The 21,292-nt window shown below is 34.7% G+C and overlaps 1 protein-coding gene across 2 annotated transcripts in view; it reads left to right on the top strand.

The window, feature by feature from the left end:
• Positions 1-7,525: 7,525 nt before the first annotated feature.
• The window catches only part of LOC118189739 (RING finger protein 11-like), a 43,854-nt gene continuing 30,087 nt past the window's right edge, over positions 7,526-21,292 (top strand). The window contains exons 1-2 of one of the 2 annotated variants that reach the window (XM_035360402.2): positions 7,526-7,639; positions 16,851-17,060. In XM_035360402.2, coding sequence (XP_035216293.1) covers positions 16,959-17,060 — 102 coding nt within the window. In that variant the 5' untranslated portion in view covers positions 7,526-7,639; positions 16,851-16,958. Of the gene's footprint in view, positions 7,640-7,761; positions 7,782-16,850; positions 17,061-21,292 lie in introns of those variants that run through there. The other variant, XM_085813924.1, reaches the window with a different exon arrangement.

The following is a 21,292-nucleotide window of genomic DNA, read 5'->3' as shown; positions in this document are numbered from 1 at the left end:
TCCGATCTCCCTACGCTTTAGGAAAAAAAAACAAAAAAATACTTATGAAATATTCATGTGTTGAAATTGACTATTCAAATAAGTGACATTTTGTTTCTTATTGGAACTGTTCAACGGCGAGTCCATTCGTCTCATTCTTTGGGATAGAGGATGAAAGTACAGCGGTTTGTTGAAATCGATGATAGTTTCCTCTTTAGTCGGCGGAACTGTAAATCTATCCCGTCTTAACTCTTCTAATCTCTTTGAAAGTCTTTCCACTTGCTCTGCTAAGGTTTCCTCGGTACTCATGGTCTCTCTTAGTTTAGGGAAGTCTTGACGTATTGGCTAGAGAACAGAGGGTCTTTTTCTCTCTATACATATATCATGTGGGAGCGTGTGATTTATAAATCCTTGTGAAATCTTTCTACGTCTTGTGTAACTTGGAAGATTCGTCTTGTGTAACTTGGAAAATTCTTCTTCTTCTCGTCGATTGGGCTGGAGTTATGGAAAAGAAATGGGATTGGAAAGAAATCAACATATTACAAAAAAAAGAACTTTTTTTTCTATTTTTTTTTCTCTAGGGATTTACATACCATTTCATTCATGAACATTCAAGGGTTCTCTCCAAGACCAAATTTTAGAAGAGGACCACAAAGAGTACACTTGAGGATCCTCTTTCAGGTCTAGGTGAGATAAGGTTGAGACCAATATTATTGGGTCCCAACTTAGACATTTATTATTATTATTAGAAAGTTCATCCTCCTCCTCCTCATCGTCGCACGAGTTCTCCTGGGGAGATTCTTCCGCCTCCTCTTCGTCTTCGACAGCTTTGCTCTCGGAGGTGTAACAATGTAATTTCCGGAAAACGTAACTACCCTCCATCAAATGGTATCGAAAATTTCTCACCTTGTTCTCGGCACAATGAATCATCTTTTGGAAATATTGGTGTCGCGTGCATTTCGACTTGTTCCGCCACTCGGTTTTCCCTGGGATGTAAAACTCGTAAACGGATCGCTGGCAGAGCTTGCTGAAAAATTCGGCTTTATCGTATCCATTGACGTAGATCACCTCCACATTTTCGGTCAGTATTTTCAGGATCGTAGGAAGATGCTCGTAGGAAAGACGACCCTCGGTCCATTGCAGGCCGTGTCGGTTATTTGTAGTCTGGTTGACCACAGCTTGATTGCGGGACGATAAGTCATCGTAATGGACAGGAGGGAGAAAAATCATGGATCCGCATAAGGTTAAATCGCAAGTGATGTAGCCCAGTTCTTTCAAGATGAAACATATATCTCCCGTCTTTGGATCATAACAGTGAAAGTATTCCATGTCCAGAACAATGTAGGAATCTTTGAGAGGTTTGGTACTCAAAATGTCCATCTTCTTCAATTGAGGAAAAAAAGAAAACAAAATTCTCTCTCTCTCTCTCTCTTGCTGTGTGTCCTGAAGGAAAAAATGGATAGTGTTCTCTCGCCGTCTCCTCTTTTATATATATATAGAGAGAGAAGGTTGCACGTGACAGGTCGTATGAATTCTGGGAAAGGTCACATTCGTATATATATTTGTTTTTTGAATAATATCGTGCGTATCTCAATACACATCCATCATCATAATAATAAAGGTCACCTTGGAAAGAAAAAGAAATAAAAAACATGGAACTCGTGCTCGACTTTGAAGGTTTCTACGATTCTCAAGGAGCCTTTATTGTGAAAGAATTGGCTTACGTCACATTGGACGGTACTTCTCGAGGGGTATTTGTTTTTAAACCCCCGTTTCCATGGCAAATACTCACCGAGAAAGAAAAACGAACCGCTGTGTGGGCGAGTGATTATTATCACGGCTTGTCGTGGTACGAAGGAGAAATTCCGTACAGTTATTTTCCATGGGTGTTAACGATGTTGACGGAACCCTTTTCCATGATTTGGGTGCGAGGAGAAATGAAACGGCGGTTTTTAGAGAAATGGTTGCAAAGATCCATTTATTGCATTTCGGGATCGACGCAAGAGATTCTCAAATACAATGGGATTGAACACATGAATTGTCCTAACCATACAAAAGGTTTTTTCCATTGCGCTCTACAAAAAGCGGTTCGGTATTATTATTATATAAAGACACAGAGAAGAAATTCGCAAGGTCGATCCTGCACAATTCAATCTTGACAGAACTCATTAAAAAATACATATATCACGTTACTTCTTCAACAGCACAGATGGTTCTGAAGCGAAACTTGGAATTTTGAAATAATAGATCAGGGAGAAATCATTCTTAAAAAAATGGTAAAGTCTCGAATCGGCTGGGAGAAAAAAATTTCTCAGAGCTGAAAAAAAAAAAAAAAACTTTTGGTTAATTTTTTTCATGTCTTTAGACATGATAAAAATTAATGACGCTCCCTTTTTGTCTTGGAAGGATGTCTCACCCTTTCTAAAAATAGACCATGACTCATCCTTTCTCTAATGGCAATCATTCCATGAATGAATCACGATTTGTTTTTCAAAAGAGTGAGACAACATTCCCAGACGAAAAGGGAAGGGAAGTCGTTAATTTTTATCATGTCTAAGACATGATAAAAATTAACAAAAAGTTTTTTTTTTTTTTTTTGAGTTGTAGAATTTTTCTCAGCTCTGAAAATTTTTTTCCAGCCGACTCGAGACTTTACCATTTATATTTACGAATAGTCTTTGGATTATTTATTTATTTTCTTTTAAAAAGAAAAATTCTGAGCTAGACCTATCTATTGGCTTAACATTCTGGTCATAGAAACAGTCTAGAATCTCATTTTATTTTTCGAGGCTAATGCACGGGTTCTCCAATCAAAAGGGTTACTATAAAGGGATTGGTTTGAATGCATTTATCTGCAAATGTTGTAGGATTCTGTTGTTGAGAAGGGGGTATATTATTATTATTATGATGATGATGATTGTGGCAGATTCGTTTTCTACATGGAAGTTTAATCTCCTCCGCAGACCTTTTCTGGGGATCGTCGATAGATGGTTTTTCAATAGGAATCGTTTCCCTTGGATCCTCAAGAGATAGAGGGGGGTCCTGTCTTGAGACATGGAGCGGTCTCTCCTCCTCCTCCTCCTCGAGAAGTCTTGAGAAAGGGAGAGGATTTTCGGTTCCCTTATTCTTGAGGGGTCTTGACAAATTGAGAGGTCCCTCCTCTTCGAAAGAGAGAGAAGTTTTGGTTCCCTTATCCTCGAGGGGTTTTGACAAATCGAGAGGTCCCTCATTTTCGAGGGGTCTTAATAAATGGAGAGGTTTTTCATCTTCGAGGGGGTTTGATAAAGGAAGAGGTCCCTCCTTCTCGAGGGGTCTTGATAAATGGAGAGGTTTTTCATCTTCGAGGACGTTTGACAATGGGAGAGATTTCTCCTTCTCGAGGGGTCTCTCTTCCTCAAGGGGTTTTGAGGAAGGGAGAGGTTTTTCATCCTCGACGGGTTTTGATAAACTGAGAGGAATCTGAACAGGTTTCTCCTCATCCCCAACATTATCGAGGAGGATGAGGATAGGCTTTTGGAAAGGTTTTTTCTTTTTCTTCTGAACAGGCTCCTCTTGATGCTCGGGGAGAGGGATGGGGTAGTTGTTCCACCATTCTATTTTTTCTTGCTCGAGGATTTTTTCAAAAGTCGTGGCCTCTCTATGATGAGACGAAGGAGGAGAGTCCTCGAGAAGAATATAATAGGTATTCTTCCCAGTCTTCTCGATCGAGAGAGGTTCGTGCAAACATTTATGCAACCATTCACTAAAATGAACGAGTATCCCTTTTGTCTTCTCAAGACGATCCATAATCCTATTCATTTGCGAGACGGTTAGAAAGTGGGACGTGTAAAAATATTTGGCTCGTTTCATTAACAAAATTTGTGCATCCAAAGGTGGAATGTCACGAGCCATCAACACGTTTTCGTCGGATAAAAATTCGTCCCGCATCTTTTGATAACTCCCCACGGTATAATAACCCGCACATTTTGAAAAATCGGAGGCTTTCAGGCAAACGACTCCTTGGATGATATAAAAGGAAAGATCAACATATTTATATTTGAAAGGAATACACGTAGTGAGCTGGGGATGCCTCCTCATGATCCACTTGGACAAAAATACGACTTTGGGTCTCTCCCCTTTTATTTATAGAGAGAAAGAGAGTGTGACCTTCCCTTCCCTCCTCCTCCTCTCTCCCTGCTTCCTCTATCTCTGGACGTCCTTGGATTGGAAAGGTTGAATTTGAAAAAAAAGAAGGTCATGGTTGGATAATTTTTTGTTTATTAAATTATTACTTTCACTTCCTCATTCCCACACACATTCATCTTTTTAAGAAAAGAAAAAGAGGTCATGGAGATAAGATTTCTTGGAAAGAAGAGAGAGAAACAAAAAAAAACAAATAAAACGGACGTCATAGAGCCTCTATGTGTGTCTGTGTGTGTCTATATAGATATATAAAAAGACGAGAGTACTGGGCGAGATCATTTCTTTTCCATTGGGAGCCATGTCGCTATTAGACGTTTTTCCAACTCAACGGATTTCGAACGGGGAAGATTTGAAGACGCTAAAGCAAATCTCCAACTTGAAAATTTTTTTGGCGTGTCATTGTGCGACATTTATTCCGCATTTACCACCTCATCAAGCGATCGTTTCTTTCAACCAAGATGTCGAATCCTCCAACCTGCTCGTTCAGAATATATACAGAAATTTATTCGAATCGCAACAAACGAAAGAGGAATCTCCCTTCTCTTGGAATCGGATGGTTCGAGCTTTGAGACGGCCCATTCAAACAGACCGGCGATATACAGATCCGCGCACGAGTTTTCGGTGGAAGAATATTTTTCTCACGAAACGATATTTTACGTTTGGAGTGAGAAAGACGGCTGAGGACGAAGTTCATATTGTTCAAACCACAGCCGCTCCTCTCGCCTATTACGAATCATCGTCCCCCAATCTGAAGGAAAGAAGTTTTAAAGTCAGCGACAGGATGAAATATAAGAAATATATTCTAAGACCTTTTCAAAACTATGTCGTTCCCCCGAAAACGCAATATCTCATCGTCACGACCCAGAAGAGTCTCTTTCTCGTCGATCGGTGCTCGTACTCGCTTTGGAAACAATTGAAAGAGATTTCTTTCCAATCGCCGATGATGTTTCAAGAAAAAGAAGAAGAAAACCCTCCGCCACCTTTACCCATCCCTTCCTTAGATGATAAGAGGAGCTGGACCAAACCGTTATTTCCCGAAACAAAATCGACCCGGCAACGGAATGAAATTAAAGTCATCACAATTGAAGATGAGGAGGAAGAAAAAAAATTACCTCTTAAAAAACGGTCGACTTACCGGAACCTACCTGGCGTGCAAGATCCGCTTCAGAATCCAGAAGCTTCTTCTTCTTCTTCCCCGACTTGTTCAAACAGGCAACCTCTTTCGGACTCCTCACAGACTGAACCTCTTCTAGTATCCTCTTCTTCTTCTTCTTCTTCTTCTCCAACCTGTCCCGACATCGTAGAGGTAGAATGTCAGACGGGTCCACAAGCTTCAAAAAGTCCCGACATCGTAGAGGTAGAATGTCAGCCGGGTCCACAAGTTCCAACAGGTCCAGAAATCATGGAGGCAGAATCACAGCCGGGTTCACAAGTTCCAACGGGTCCAGAAATCATGGAGGTAGAATTTCAGTCGGGTAAACAAGTTCCAACGGGTCCAGAAATCATGGAGGTAGAATCGCAGCCGGGTCCAGACATCCTAGATCCCTCCACTGATCCCAAAGAGACTCCAAGTGTTTCAAGACAGCCTTGTGAGGATCCAGCCCTTCCCGTATGGAATGATTATATGGACTTACAAAATTTGGTGCAACAGGAAGGAGAAGAAAATAATCATACGGATGGGTGGGTCAAAGACTGTTTAGATCATTTAACCTCGAATGAAATTGAACTGTTATGGAATTGCATTTCTGAAATCACATCGGAAATGGGATAAAAACAAAAAAAAAAACTTTTTTAATAACAAATTGGAGGAGGGTCATGATGTCAATTAAAAAAAAATATTATATAGAGTCCAATCTTGGTGGTTCACTTCAGTTTTCCAGCATGAGGTGATCCACGTTTCCCGAAATATGGATCCCATTCCAAGAGAGATTGTGTATAGCCTTCACTTCAGTTCTTTTTTTTATATACCAAGAGGAGAGGGACCCCAAAGGGCTACCCATGTCCAAAGAGAGAAAGTGTAGAGCGTTCATTTCAGTTTTCTTTTTCCAAGTTTAGGGGAGGGAGGTCTCAAAATGACACCCCCCCATTTTCAAAGAGAGATGGTGTAGAGCGTTCATTTCTGTTTTTTTCCAAAGTTAGGGAGTTTTCAAATGACTACCCATTTCAGAGAAAGAGAGAAAGAGAAAGAGAGAGAGAGAGAGAAGATGTAGAGCGTTCATTTCAGTTTTCCAAGGTTAGGATGGTGGTGCAGAATCCTCCAAAATGGCTACTCATCTCAAAGAGAGAGAGAGAGAGAAAATGCGTAGAGCGTTCATTTCAGTTTTCCAACATTAGAAGGTCCCAAAATACCTTCTGAATTCAAAGAGAGATCGTGTAGAGCGTTCATTTCCAGTTCTTCAAGATCAGAAGAAGAGGGTCCGCTTTTCAGAGACAGCGAAGTGCAGACTTCAGTTTTTCTCCCTCCCCAAGAATAGAGGGTCCCAAAATGGCTTTCCATTTCAAAGAAAGAGGGAGAGGCGTTCATTTCCATTCTCCAAGATAGGGTCGTCTGCATTTTTCCCAAAATGGCTTCCCAATTCAAAGAGAGAGAGAGAGAGAGAGAGAAAGGGTGTGTAGAGCGGTCATGTTCATTCTCCAAGATAGGGTCGTCAGCTTTTTCTCAAAATGGCATCTCCCCATTCAAAAAGAGATCGTGACCAATTTTTTCCAGTTTTTTCCAAGATGGGGGGAGAAGAAAACCTAGGATGGAATAACACGACACACAGAGAGAAAGAGGGGAAAAAAAGCCATCTTGTCATTTTCTGATAGGGTACCGGTGTTCGAATACTTTTGTGACCGACTGTAAGTTTATGTAAATATTGTTTATATAAATTAGTTTGTGTAAATTTAATTTATGCAAATTAGTTTTATGCAATACAAGTTGTGTTTTATGTAGTATTCGTTTATGTAAATGTTGTTTATGCAAATTAGTGTTATGCAACACAACATCTCTTAAAAATTAAGAAAAGAAAGAAAAAACGAAAAACAAATACAGAAAAATGATTCACCTGCGTCTTATGAAACCTTCTATACCCTTCTGTTTTAAGCTAAGGTGCCCGTTACCCATCGCCTTTGGTGAAAATAAAACCTAAACCTGCTTATTTGCCTTTAAAAGCTGAGCTGAGCTGAGCAGTTTGCAGCTTCGAAGTTCTGCTGCTACAGTTTAAACATATTAAAGTTCAATAGTTATTTAAGCAAATTAATTTTTAAATATTGCTTGTGGATTGAAAATTTATATACAGCTTTTGTTGTTTTTATTAAAAACTCGAGGTTGTACCTTAAATGTATAAGGCATTAAAAACGTGATTAAACCTTGACTGCTTAATGCGGATATCACATGTAGAAGTTGAGAATGGCAGCATCTCTTGTGTTATGTTCGACGCAATGTTTATTTGTGTAGATATGTTTATTTCAAATATGCATACCTCGGAAGTCAGAGGTATTGTGTGTTATTTGCAGAATATTTGTCTATATCATCTTTGTTAAATTAGTATTTATTTATCGTGGAAGATACGTATAATATTAAGATTAGACCAATATTTTCATGAATGACAACCTGTTAATTATGTTTGATATTCAAGGTTATTGTTTGAGATATATTGATATTTACTCTTTTTAAAGAAAAGCATAAAATTAAGATTAAGGGAATAATTTTATATCATGAATTTAGGTATTTTATTGCGGTTCATCGATTTTATTTACTTAGTTACTCTTTTATTTACTTAGTTAATAATTAAGGTTTTTATTCCAGTATAAAGGTCTATTTATGATTATTATTGCATGCTATTTTACCATGATTTAGTAAAAATCATTAATGCCTAGATTTATTATTTTTGTTCCTGTGTTTTGGTTATTATTGTTCTTTAATAGTGTTGTTATTTGGAAATATTTCATATTTTTATTGCATATTATTTTAGCAATGTTTCCCTTTTACTATCAATGGAAATTTTATATGCCTTTTATTTTTTTTAACATTTAAGCTTATTCTTTGCATATTTTGAAGCTATTTATGATTTAATTATATTCCTGCATAATTACGTAATTTTTCATAATTTATAAAAAGGTAAACCCTGATAAACTCTGTTTCCCCTCTTTTTAATATCTATATTTTAATTATTAGGTTCAAAATTATGACCTGAGCTTTAAATTTCGGGTGCAGATAATAAGCAGAAATAAATATACTTTTGGTAACTTTTTATTGAAAACATTGTTATTGCTGTAACTTAAGTAGAAAGAATAAATAAATCATCATATAACATACAGATTTTAAGCCAATAAAATATTTAGCTTTCAGACATATTTCTCGTGTTTCTTGATGCTCAGAAAAAGCATCAGAGATGAAATATTTAAAAAACATGACTGCAAAAAATATCTCAATCTGAAAGTATATCCTCCCAAAACCCTGATAAAGTATATTCTCCCAAAACCCTGGTAAAATATGCCTACAAAAATATTCCAGTGAACTGTATTGCTGGATGATGTTATTAGAATTTGTTGGAAATTGTAATCATAAATTAATAAGTTTTATTATGCATTTGCACTACTTATTTTACTTTTTTATGCACAAATTACCTTTGCTTTTAAAAAATTCTGTTATTTAATTTGTATTGATTCTAAATTATTCAGTAAGACAGCTTTAAAATAATTAGAACCAATTATGTTGAAGCAAGACTATATTAGTTTGTTAGGCATTAATTTAAGTCATTCCTTTAGCTTTGAAAATTATGTGGAGCGTACATTTAAAATGAATATTACTTTGATTAGTTTTTGATTCATCATATAGAATTTTTCTATTCCAAATTTTTTTAAATCATATGTATCATGTGATGAATGGCTGTTCAGAGTTTTATTTGTACAGCTATTCAGTGTTTTATTATGTCTAGGCATCGTCTTCTCCTGTACCTGATAACCTGTTTTCGCTTATAAAAGAAAACATTAAATTATTGCACAATTTAGGTATTTTGCATAGCTTTGATATTGCACACATTAAACAATGTGTATATTGGATGCTGCCAAAACAAAATTTATGTAAGTTCTATGCACACCTGAAAAGAAAATGCATAAAAACATTTCAGCATGAATAAAATCAGTTCATTCTTTCTAAGCAACAACCAATTTGTAAATAAATTTTTTGTTTCCAAGCCATGGAACAATGACTTTTGACACTTCAAGTTAATATGTATAATGTCATGATTTAAATTTAATACAACTGTTTTTCCTATATCAGTATTATAATTAATGTGGCAATAACATATCATGTCAGCTATCCTAACCTGAAACAAAAAACAAAGTTGTCAACAGCAACTATTTATTTAAAATGATGACATTAACAAAATATTTTTGGCATGCAATCATGTTGTATGCTTTCTTCAGCGTCTGAATATGACCTAGGACCTTATATAATAATAATATGTTTAACATTTGACAATGCTAATTTTATTTCACATTTTGTAAAACTTAAGCATTTTCAGAGTTTTTAATTAATATATCAGCTGATTAAAGTTGTACGAAGATCAGAATGGTCAAAATGCCTTCCCACAAATTTTTGGAAGCAGGGTGTATGACTCTCAAAACTCGGCTGCCTTCTCTTCTGGAGAAGATGATGTTACAAGCAAATAGGCAGATGCACGCAGATTTTAATAGTATAGACTAGCAGGCAAGCCCGCCAGCTGAGTGGGCTGAAGCACGCTTTTAATTGTTCGTTTTTAAAAGAATTCCTATGTTAAAATTCGCCGGTATTCGAAAGTTGGACCGAAATACCAGTGCAGTGAAAGAATAGGATTATATTAACCATGAGCATTTTTATAGCAGATTGATTTTTAAATGAAAGTAACCGGTCTATTGACTCTTTGGAACTACTCTGATATGCGCCCTCAAGGCGCCAAATTTCTCGTTAAATATTTTTGGCGAGAAACTCCACGCTACCATATTGCTATCTAAATTTTTTGTCTACATTCCGAACTTTTAAGCCCAAAATGTCTCCAAAAACATGGTTTTCGCGAATGCAAAAACCACGTTTTGAACACACAATTTAAGCTAAAAATCCGAAACAAAAAATTTAGATAGCAAAACTGTGAAGTTTCTAACCAAAATTATTTGACAAGAGTCCATGTACACAGCCATACGTTTTAACTTGAAAAAAAACATCTACGAATGGCACAATCTAGGCAATGAATGAATTTACAAACTACGCACACCTCGCTTTAATAAATTAACATAACAATAAATTTCAAAGAATACCATGTACACAGCATCCTGTTTAAACTAAAAAAACATCTACGAATTGCAAAATTTAGGCAACAAAAGAATCTACGAACTACGCACAACTCGCTTTAATAAATTAACATAACAACAATAAATTTCAAAGAATACCATGTACACAGCATCCTGTTTCAACTTAAAAAACATCTACGAATTGCACAATTTAGACGGTACGTACTAATCAACAAAATAACTAAAATAAATTTCAAACAATTCAAAAAAAACAACAATAACGACAGAAATTCATACTAAAAAAACAATGAACATTCTACAAAATAAGAACAAGAATAAAATAAAATGCACTTACCATTAATGCTTTTTCGAACAGCAGAAATACCAATTTCATACCGCCTTTAACATGCCGCCACATAATCACTATTCGTATTTATATGACAGCCAGACACACTATCCAGAAAATTCATACTATGGTTCAAAAATAAATAAAATAACAAATAATCACAAATCCCTACTTCTATCACGCACAGCCACTAAAAATAATCTCCCATACCTTCTTTCCACACCTCCAAATACCCACCCATTGCCCCTCAACAGGATGGCCACGACGATATTTCCTTATGCCAAACTTCAATTCAACAACTTTCACCATTAAATCTTCCCCTCCCCCCTAGCTTCTCAGACACAAAGCATGACCGGAACCAACGAACTCCAGCGAAAGATTTTTCAACGTCAACAGGGTTGCCATACAACATGCAATCGTGCCAAAAACCAGCGCAGAACACATATCGCCACATTTGGTGAAATTAGGGCGTATATCAGAGTTGTACCGACTTTTTATTGTAAAAAAAATTCATGTATGAAAAACTAAATTTAACAAACCCTCTCTGAAATGATCACAATGTTTCTAGTTGTCTTTCATTTTCTGTAGAATAAATCATCTTAAAAAGGTGCTGCTCAAGAAACGTGTTTGCTTTCACTCTCAGAAATAATTATCACATTCTGAGGTGTCTCCTTAGGAAAATAGTAGTCACAAAAAGTTTTGCTGTTTTTATTGTAATATATAGTTAATAAAGTATTAAGTTTATTGTAATACATAGAAAGTAAAGAATATTATTTATTAATATATTTTTAAAAAGTACAGTCATTATTATATATGGTTATATCCGGTGTGAAGGAACATTACTATATATTTTATAATAAATTATGTGCTGCAAACCTTGTCAAAGATGACCATACATGGTGCTATATTTTGGTCTGCTGTGGAGGTTGTCATCTCAGTGAGTTCATGTGTCAGTATTAGTATTTATCTAGGTTCTTAGAAATACTGATCAATTTCAGAGGTGGTAATCTTAAGGAGGTGTTTGTTATAAGAGGGTTAATTTTGTTTAATAATTATAACATTCTACTGTATTTTTTGACAATGTATTTTCCGAGATATTTTTTTGGCTCCATTGGCATTCTCTTAGTTTTTAGTTAACATGGAAATTGAAAATCTTGATTTTAAAAGGAAAAAGAAAAGAGGAACAGAAAGAATAAATAAAAGCAGATGAAATGGGGGGGGAATGTACTCGCTTGCAGTATTTGCATGCTAAGGGACTGTTAGCACCAGTGCAAAGGAAGTTCAACTCAGTAGTATTTTTTTTCACTAATATTTCACCAGGAAAAAAATAATTGAAGACCAAGCAACTAAATTACAAGAGCTATGAATTTCAGTGAGTGGCATGCAACAAATGGAATCTGCTAATGATTTCCTTAATAAATATACAAGAGGTAGATTTAGAAGACAAAGCACTATGAATTAAATACATTTTAAATATCATCCAAAAGTCTTGGTAAAATAAAATTACTAAAAGGTGTTAACAATAAATAATGGGATGTCACAAAATTACCTAACTTACTGTGACTCAGAAGATTCTCTGTTTTGTATTGTTTATTTGGGCTTTAATAAGGATACAGATGCATATAGTTTTACTCCTAATAATTATGTAACTGAATGGAAACCTGTGCAGTACGAAGTCTGAATGTCCAACATGTGTGATGTCCTCTAATATCAGGACCAGCAAAAGAAGGTTTGAGGATACTTCTCTGTTTTTTTTTTTTAATTTATTTACAAAAGTCTGGCAGCACAGAATATAATATTTAAGAAAAAGCAAGTGTGCTGTAAAAACACTTTTTCTCCCAACTAATCGAGATTCTTGTATGTCACTATCAAACACCCGCTAGCTAGGGAATCTCACCATGGCCATTGACAGTATATTGATTGGTATTAGCCATGGCCACACTTGTCTGGAGTGGAATGTGACACATACTGGTTTTCTTTTGCAGCAGCAGAGAATGGGGGAAAAAATTAGATTCTAAGAAACTGAGCATTGCAAATTGCACTCTTCCTTAGCTTTCTTATTTGATCCAGTTTATTATTTTTTACAGACTGTTATTGCTGCAGTCTAACCAAAATTAAAGTTTTAATGGTACTTTTCCGTTTTGCTGGCACAAACGATAAAGTCGCCAATAATGGTACAACTGATGCCAAATGGAATATCTTTGCTGGTAACCTTTTACCCTTCATTTTCAAAACAAATCACAGCTGAATTTTTACAAGATAGTTAAATTTTATGCCCTAAGACCATTCGCAGTAATTAAGTCAATTAGGATGCAATCACACCGCTCACCCGAAGGCATAGAAAGGGAAAGTCAAGGGTTAAATTCATTACTTCTAATGAGAATGCACTAGCGAAGTAAAGCACTGCGTTTTTACATAATTTCGGAGTAAAATAATTTACTCGGAAGCATTTGTACCATATTCATTTTCTTTGCTTCTGAAGATATTGAGTATGCTCGCAGATAGTGATACATTTTGACTTATCTTTGGTGTATACTAATTATCAGCATCATAGTTTAGCTGTCTGATTCTTTTTTATTTATATATGAAGTTATTTTGACCACAAAAGGTTTTTAACAGATGCAGTTGAGTTTGAATAGTTAGCCAAAAAGTATCTAATGCACAAGTTCTTACAAATATAAAAATTTTAACTCGGCAGAATCACGTGTACTTTCTGATTATCTGCATCCCACTCTCCAGTTTTAATACACTGAAACATAATAGGAATTTCTGTGTTTTTAGTCTGTGTTCGATTATACATGTAACAACAGCTGACCTGCACATGTGTGTACTACATATGTGTTCGAGTAGATATTGATTTGAATGATTTATATTTAAACATTTCATTGAAAAGTGTATATTTCTCTGAACAATGTCCATCAACTATAAGAATATAAATACAGTACACTTCCGATTATCCGCGGAATTTGGTGGCGCAGCCGCTGCGTATAACAAAAAACACGGATAATCCGAAAAAAGCTAAAAACGGGTATAGCAAAAGAGAAAACAGTCATTCCAACTTTGAAAAATCTTTTTATGTGCAATAAAATGTAAAATAAACAGCAGGAAATGTTTAACTAATGCTTAATATTTTAGTATATCACTCAAAACTAACCTAAAATGCATTTTGTTAATGAAAACAGAAAAGTGCTGTGTTCTTACGAGAGGCATCAAGGATACACAGAAAAATTAAAACATATGTATTGTTTTAATACTGTAATGTATTATGTAATTACAAAAGCATAACTGTAAAACTACACCTTTTAGAAGAAATCATTCATTTGTGTTTTCTTCTTGCTTTGGAAGCATTTTCTCTTGATCCGAGATTGCATATTTCGTAACATAAGTTTCTCGGCCAACTCCGCGTCATCTTGTTCTTCCAAATAGCTCAGCAGCCCGTCAACTTGTTGCAAAGCCACTTTGTGAGTCTTCCACATCTGCACAGTGGGCTCTTCTTCGCCTTCACTTCGCTCTCCTTCATTCTCGGTCTCTTCCCTTGCTTTCTTCACAATTTCGTCATCTGTCAAGCGTTCGAAGCCAGGTTCGTTGACGTCACACTCCAACCACTCGTTAATGTTTTCAGCTTCGACGTTCTCACCACCCGGAACTGTTTTCACCATGTCGGCAAGAGTTGCCGTGGACGTGTCTACTTCTTCATTCTCTTCTTCACAACTCAAAGGGGTTAGGTTGTTGTCGGCTTCAACATAAGCCATGAGGTTTCTCCATGATTTTACGAGGGTTGACAGTTTCACTGAGTCCCATGCAGATGCAATATCGTAGATGCTGTCCAAGATTGTGTAGTGTTTCCAAAACTCTTTCAGATCATAACCTTCTTTAATTTTGGTCATTAGCAGCTTGGTTCGGTATGTTTTCTTCATTGTTGCAATGACTCCTTGGTCCATGGGTTGGATTAGCGCAGTAACATTTGGGGGGAGAAACTTTAAAAAAAATTTGTCCATCAGAAGACTTTAGCGTGCTTGTTGCTGGGCGAGAATGTGCGTTGTCTATCAATAGCACAGCTTTTTCAGGCAGGTTTTTCGATTTAAGATGTTTACGCACTTGAAGAACAAAGATTTTTTCGAACCATTCTTGAAAAATGTTTCGGTTCATCCATCCTTTTTTTTTTTTTTTTTTGGTTAAAGTAATCAACGGGCAAATTTTCTATTGTTGTGCCTTTGAAAGATCTCTTTTTTTGACTTGAGTGACAATGACAACAAGTCTAAGTTTATATCCACTGGTAGCGTTACTGCAAAACATGATAGTGATCCTTTCCTTGCTGCTTTTATAACCCGCCGCTTTACTTTCACTTTCAAATGCTAAAGTGGGAAGACATTTTCACAAAAGTCCCGATTCGTCGGCATTGTAAATTTGTTCAAACAATAGCTCTTCTTTTAAAACAAATTTTTCAAATTCATGGTGGAAATCGTCGGCGTCTTGTTGCTCACCACTAAGTTTCTCCCCATGAAGTTCAATTTCTCGAATTCCATGTCGCTGCTTAAAATGAGTCACCCAGCCAGAAGACACATCAAAATTTCCTTTCAGGCCTAAAAACTCAAAAGTGGTTTGTGCCTTCGCCGCAGTGTGATAGGACCATTTACAGGAGTACCCTCTTTTCGAACTTGACATAACTACTCTGTCAATGCCGTGTCTAGCTCATCAAAGGTGTTTTCATAGTTCCCTTCATAGTTTTTCGCGTTTTCATTGCGGAAGCACTGTCCGACATTGATGCAAAGTTCACCAGTTTGTCTTTTTGCTTTAGAATGTCACGCACTGTTGTTTCCACGATTCCGTAATCCAAATCCATCTGCTGCCTTGCAGCACCGTTTGCTACTTTGGAAATTAATTCTAGTTTTTGCGCAATCGTCAACACAACCTTCTTTCGTTTTCCTGACATTTTAAATCGGTAACGAAAAAACAAAACCAAAAAGCACAAGCACTGAATACAATAAAAGATAAGAAATTAACTCCGACCGGTTCGCAGACACCATCAGTCTTAAACTAACAATGGCGAGTGGGAGAAAGTGGATGTGTCAGTAAGAGAGAGGGGTTGGAGCGGACACTGCAAGGGTGAATAAGAAATCACTTACTCATCAGAGGGGAAGGTTCCGAGAAGGCCTGGGATATTTTGGCCATAAATAAGCACGATGTTAGCAAATTTAACGTTTCACTCAGTTTCGTGAGCATTTTTATTTTCTTTGCTTTACCCTTGTAAAAAAAAACTTTGTGCGGCAGGCGCGGATAATCGGGAGTTTACTGTATTGGTTGTACAAATTTTTGTTTTTGTCATAAAATTTCATGGTTCTTTTAAAGTACTTCTTTTTATTATTATTTATGAATAGTACAGTACCTGTGTGCCCTAAAATTAATCAAACAGGCATTTTCACCAATTTATAAAATCACCATTGAATTTGCAGCTTTTTCATGGGGCTGAGAATGGATTTGTTAAGACAATTTATGAACATTAGATGGAAGTCCTCATGAAATATTTTTCCCATTTGTCTCTGTTTAATCAACAATAAATCTTTTCTGCATTATATATGCAGTGCAGTTTATTGCTTTGATTGATTAAACACATGATTTTCATTGTCCAAGAAATGTCACAAATGCTCATATTGCATTTATTACAGATATTTTTGCATGTATCAGAATAGTCTCTGAAGATATGTGGCCTGATTTTCGTGTTCTGTAGGGACAGCATATTTAAAAAGTATCAGTATTGAACCATTACAAAAAGTTAACTTTTAAGCTTAAAATTTTATTTTTGGAAACAGGTTTCATGTTGAATGATGTCATGTATGCATAGTAATACATTTATTATTTTTTATCATATTTTCATTTTATTACTTGAAATATATTAATGAATATTATTCCAACAAAATTTTTGAGAGAAGCTTCAGTGTATGCATATGATGAAAAGTTACTGTAATTACAAAATTTTGTATTTAGAGATGTTTTTTATTAACTGAGCATTGAAATTATTAAATGTTAAACACAGCTATTTAAATTGCTTTCTGAGCATGAAAATGTTAACTAAAATATTTTAATATTTCAGGTTATTTTACAAGACTAACATAATTTTTGGAATTTTCTGAGATGACACAGAAAAAGAACAACTTCTGTATATCAGTCAAAAGTTTTTTATTCTTTTTTGTGTATTGCTATGGGTAATTGTTTGAAATTGTGTGCATCTTCGCCAGAAGATGATACACTATTACCAGAGCATCAAGACCAGGATTCATCTTCACCACCTACTCCTATTGAAGTAATTTTTCTTCTGTGTATTTTCAGTGTCTGATTTATTTATTTACTGAAATAGATTATTATGTATATCTTGTCAGGTAACTGGGGAATTTTTTTTTCACCTTTAAATTTTCCTTCTTGTAAGTTCAGCTGATTCATAGAATACACAGAAGTTCACAGGAAGTTCTGCAATTTCTGTTAAAGGTTTGTAGATTCTAGCTGAATGTCAGGTGGTTTTTCTGATAAGAAGGGTTATATCTGACAGAGCTCTTAATTTTGGAGATAGTATTTGTTTTCAAGGTAAAACATTAGAATTTTCTAAATTTTATATTTGGATCCTTATTGATATACTGTATTTGACGGCATATAAGACGCACCCTTATTTAGACGGCTACACGCAAGGAAAAAAGGTTTCATTAGCGTGTTTTCTTTTAGTTCTCATGTTTTGTAAAAGCCAAATAAACAATTATTGAATGCAATTACCTTCACGTATAAGATGCAGGTAACTTTTTTGAGACCAAATTTAGGGAAAAAAGTGTGTCTTATATGCCGTCAATTATGGTAATTTTTTCATTTTTCAGATATCATTAAAAATCCCATCCAGTTATGATGATAGCATTTAGTTAAACAGGTACAGGTTTATCTGGTGCTTTCCTGTTGGGTGCCGTTTAGTGCCAAGCTTAAATGTTGGTGTAAACTGTAACTCGGAGTTCCTCAGATTTGGGAGGGGGATTTTATAGCTTCAGGGGTGGAGTGCAGTCAGCCTTTTATTTATTATTTTTTAATATAAAATACAACTTTTTTTAAAGTTTTGGTATTTTTCAACATTTGTGTAATTTATAAAATAATTAAAAAAACTAATCTAAATTTAAACAAATTTATAAATGTATTTTTCGAGTTTTGGAAAGGAAGGGGAAAATAATCTAGCAATGATGAAAGGGATGCATGTAGCTAAAAAGGTTGAGAACCTCTGATCTAATTAGATGGCGCCAACCAAAGCCAGGTTAAGACTTTTAGAGGTCCTAAGCACTTAAAAGATTTTGGTGCCGCCACATATGTATATGTTAATTTTTTTTTTTCATTCCTTCTCTCTCAGTTTTGATTTAGTTGTACCATACATTCCTTAGTCAAACCGGCAATATGAAATTTTTTTGGTGTCCCTTTTCTTGTTGTTCTAAGCACGCACTTATATTGCTTACTGGTTAATCCAGGCCTAGTGGGAACTCTGATGGTACATAAAGCTTCATGAAAAGAATAACTATATTACATATAATGATGTAATGTATATTATGTTAAATGTACACAATGCCAAATTTGTTCAATATTGTAATTTTTTTTAATGAAAGCAGTTCACTGTGCCTATGGAGAGAACAAGACTATTGTTCTCCTTATGTACACAGTGATCTGTTTTTACTTAATTGCTTTAAAAAAATTCACTATTTTGACATCATAACTGATTTCACATTGCACTCAAGTTGTAACTGATTCTCACTGCTTAAGTTTTAAAATTATTTGTATTTTATTATGAGTTTCTTAAATTATGTTATTGAAGCTGATAATAATATCATTATACTAGAGTTTGTTTAGTGTTGTATTGAATTTTTTATGGAAATTAAGCTATCATTATTGATTAGACAATAAGAATTCCATTTCATGCTGTTAGCTAAAGCAAATATCCCTGGGGTTCTTTACCATAACTTAAGAATGCAATCTTTTATTCTGTTTTATTGTTATTTGCGGCCAATAATCTATGAATATTTTCTAAGAGTTTTAATTAATCAAGTCTTAAAAAATCCTAATTACATTTTAATACACATTTTACGTATCAAATCATTCATAAGGAAAGGAATTCAACTTTTGTCTAATTTTAACAAGAAAAGTAGTATTTTCATTTGAAATACAAAATTCCATTTGAATTTTCCTTTCAAAAATATATACGTATACATATGATGAAAAAAGGTATAGCAATATTGATGGCGTAGCACGTAGATCTATATTGAAGAAGAAACTTGCCAGTCAAGGCAGATTAAATTCCATTTTTATTTAAATTGACAATTTGTGGCCACAATTTATTGGCACTCTTATTATGCCTATTGAAAAACATTTACATTTTTTAATGCTGCTGCAGTAAAAAGAGAGTAAGGAAAATACCGCTTTAATTAGAAGAGAGGCAGAATCTAAGTGCACAGTTTTCCAATATGGGAGCTCACAAAGAGGAAGGTTTTGGCTTTGGCTTAGGTCAGAAAGTTTTCAGTCCTCAAAATTTTGAGTTCCGAATCAGATATGTCATCAGCATTACGCAAGCCATGTGTCGTAGATTGATTTAGAAATGACACAGTCCAGGAAAGTTATTACAGTTCTTAGAATACAGAGAGGAAATACCCAAATTAAAAATGAGGAATTAAGAGGCTATTATTAAATTAAATTATAAAGCTGATTTACATATTTTTATAGTAAATACATATATATACATAATTTTAATAAAGAATATATAAAAGGTTAGATTCTCTCTTATGTGAAAAAAAATTTAGATAGTAAAAGTGTACTATTGTGGAAGAACTCAATCAGTCAGTTACCAAAAAACCACTGAAAAAGAAATCTCTATTATAAACAAGCTTAAGCTTTCCACCACAAACTTAAAATTTCATTTCCTACTGAAAACAATAAATTTTCTAACGTCTATGCTGTTCCCAAATTCCATACACCACCACTTAAATTCGGATATATGGCCAATGGAATTAAAAAATTATAAAAAGTATGTTGACTATTTATTTGCAAAACAGCTCAAAAGGGTTGATTTAATATTTAATGTGTTAGAAAAGAACATAATTTATGTTGGATCATTAACTTAACAATTGTTTCTAAAATTAAAGAAATGAACTGTTATGATTTTGAAAACTTGTATACTATTCTTCCCTTGCAAAAAATTTATAATAGTCTGCTGCAACTTCCAAATTTATCTCCAGAAATGCTTTCAATGGTTATGGTAGCTAAATCGAAAACATACCTCAGTTGCATATTGTTTAACAATTTTATTAAATTTAACAACACCAATGAGTGATTTAAAATTATTTAAAGTTTTTAAATTAGGATTGAAAGTGATTTAAAATTTTTGACTAATTCGTGATGATATTGTAATTTAAAATACATTCATGATGCATTTATGAACCATTGTAATCCATGCATTAATACGTATATTTTTTGGCCTTACTTATTTTGTTGATTTATTATTTTTGAATTTTAACATTTCTGCATTAATTAATGATTATCACCTTTGAGTAAATAGTATTGAAAGGGGTTTTAGAATATTTATTGTTTAGTTTCTGCATTCATACTGTCTTTATTGAAGTGTAAGATTTTGATAAAGTAATTGTGCTGTGGATTTAAGTCCTGATGTTGTGACTTCCCCCCCCCCAGGGGGAGGGAGATAATGTTACAGCTATTATAAAACTACTTATCTTTTTAATTACTAATGCTAAATTATATAGATACAAAAGTTGTATATGTTATTTAATTGAAAATAAAGGAGGAGAATGCAATAAAATGTAATGCCAATGATTTCCTGTAATTGCCATCATATGCATGACTTTTTTTCCATTTGTCTGGTAGAGGTTCTTTTTCTTAACAATATAAAGCAATGTAAAATCTGCATTATCATGAGGAAAACTAATACCTTTGAGATCGATGAAGCTGGTCGCTTAAATGTCCGTTCTTGTAATCTTTCAAATCTGTTAGTATATTTTGTCCTCATTTACCATTTGTCTTAGTACAAGCACTTCTCAGAAGAATAGTTCCCTGACATCCTACCGTACATATAGCGAAATATTTTTAGTCTGCAGTTCTCTTTTTGAGGTTGATGGTATAAGCTGTGCAGCTTGGTGCATGATTCTTCAATACTTGACATTATGGTATCCATGTCTAATTACAGGCTGTTCTAAAAATGGTTCATTTCTATAATGGGTTAGCAAAGAAACACAAATGCTGACTCTCATTGAAGTTTTACAAAAAACCAGCAGGGAACCCACTGGAATTTTCGGATGAAACCATATGTTTGCATCCCTCTTTTGTATACTGTAGATGTTTTCCTTATTTGTGAGATGCTGATTAATTTGATTGAAGTCATTTTTTATGTTTTGGTCTAGAACCTGTCGGAAAACCAGTGAATGACATCCAAAACTTGGTTGATATTTACACTTTTTGACTCTGTCCTGAAATTTCTGAAGTGTATGGTGACATGATCTGTCATCAACTGTA

The sequence above is a fragment of the Stegodyphus dumicola genome, chromosome 3 (genome assembly GCF_044657685.1).
Source record: "Stegodyphus dumicola isolate Sdum_Otavi_A_Nest chromosome 3, ASM4465768v1".
NCBI classification, from domain to species: domain Eukaryota; kingdom Metazoa; phylum Arthropoda; class Arachnida; order Araneae; family Eresidae; genus Stegodyphus; species Stegodyphus dumicola.
The sequence above is the reverse complement of the archived record's forward strand: the minus strand, read 5'-3'. Positions and strand labels throughout refer to the sequence as shown.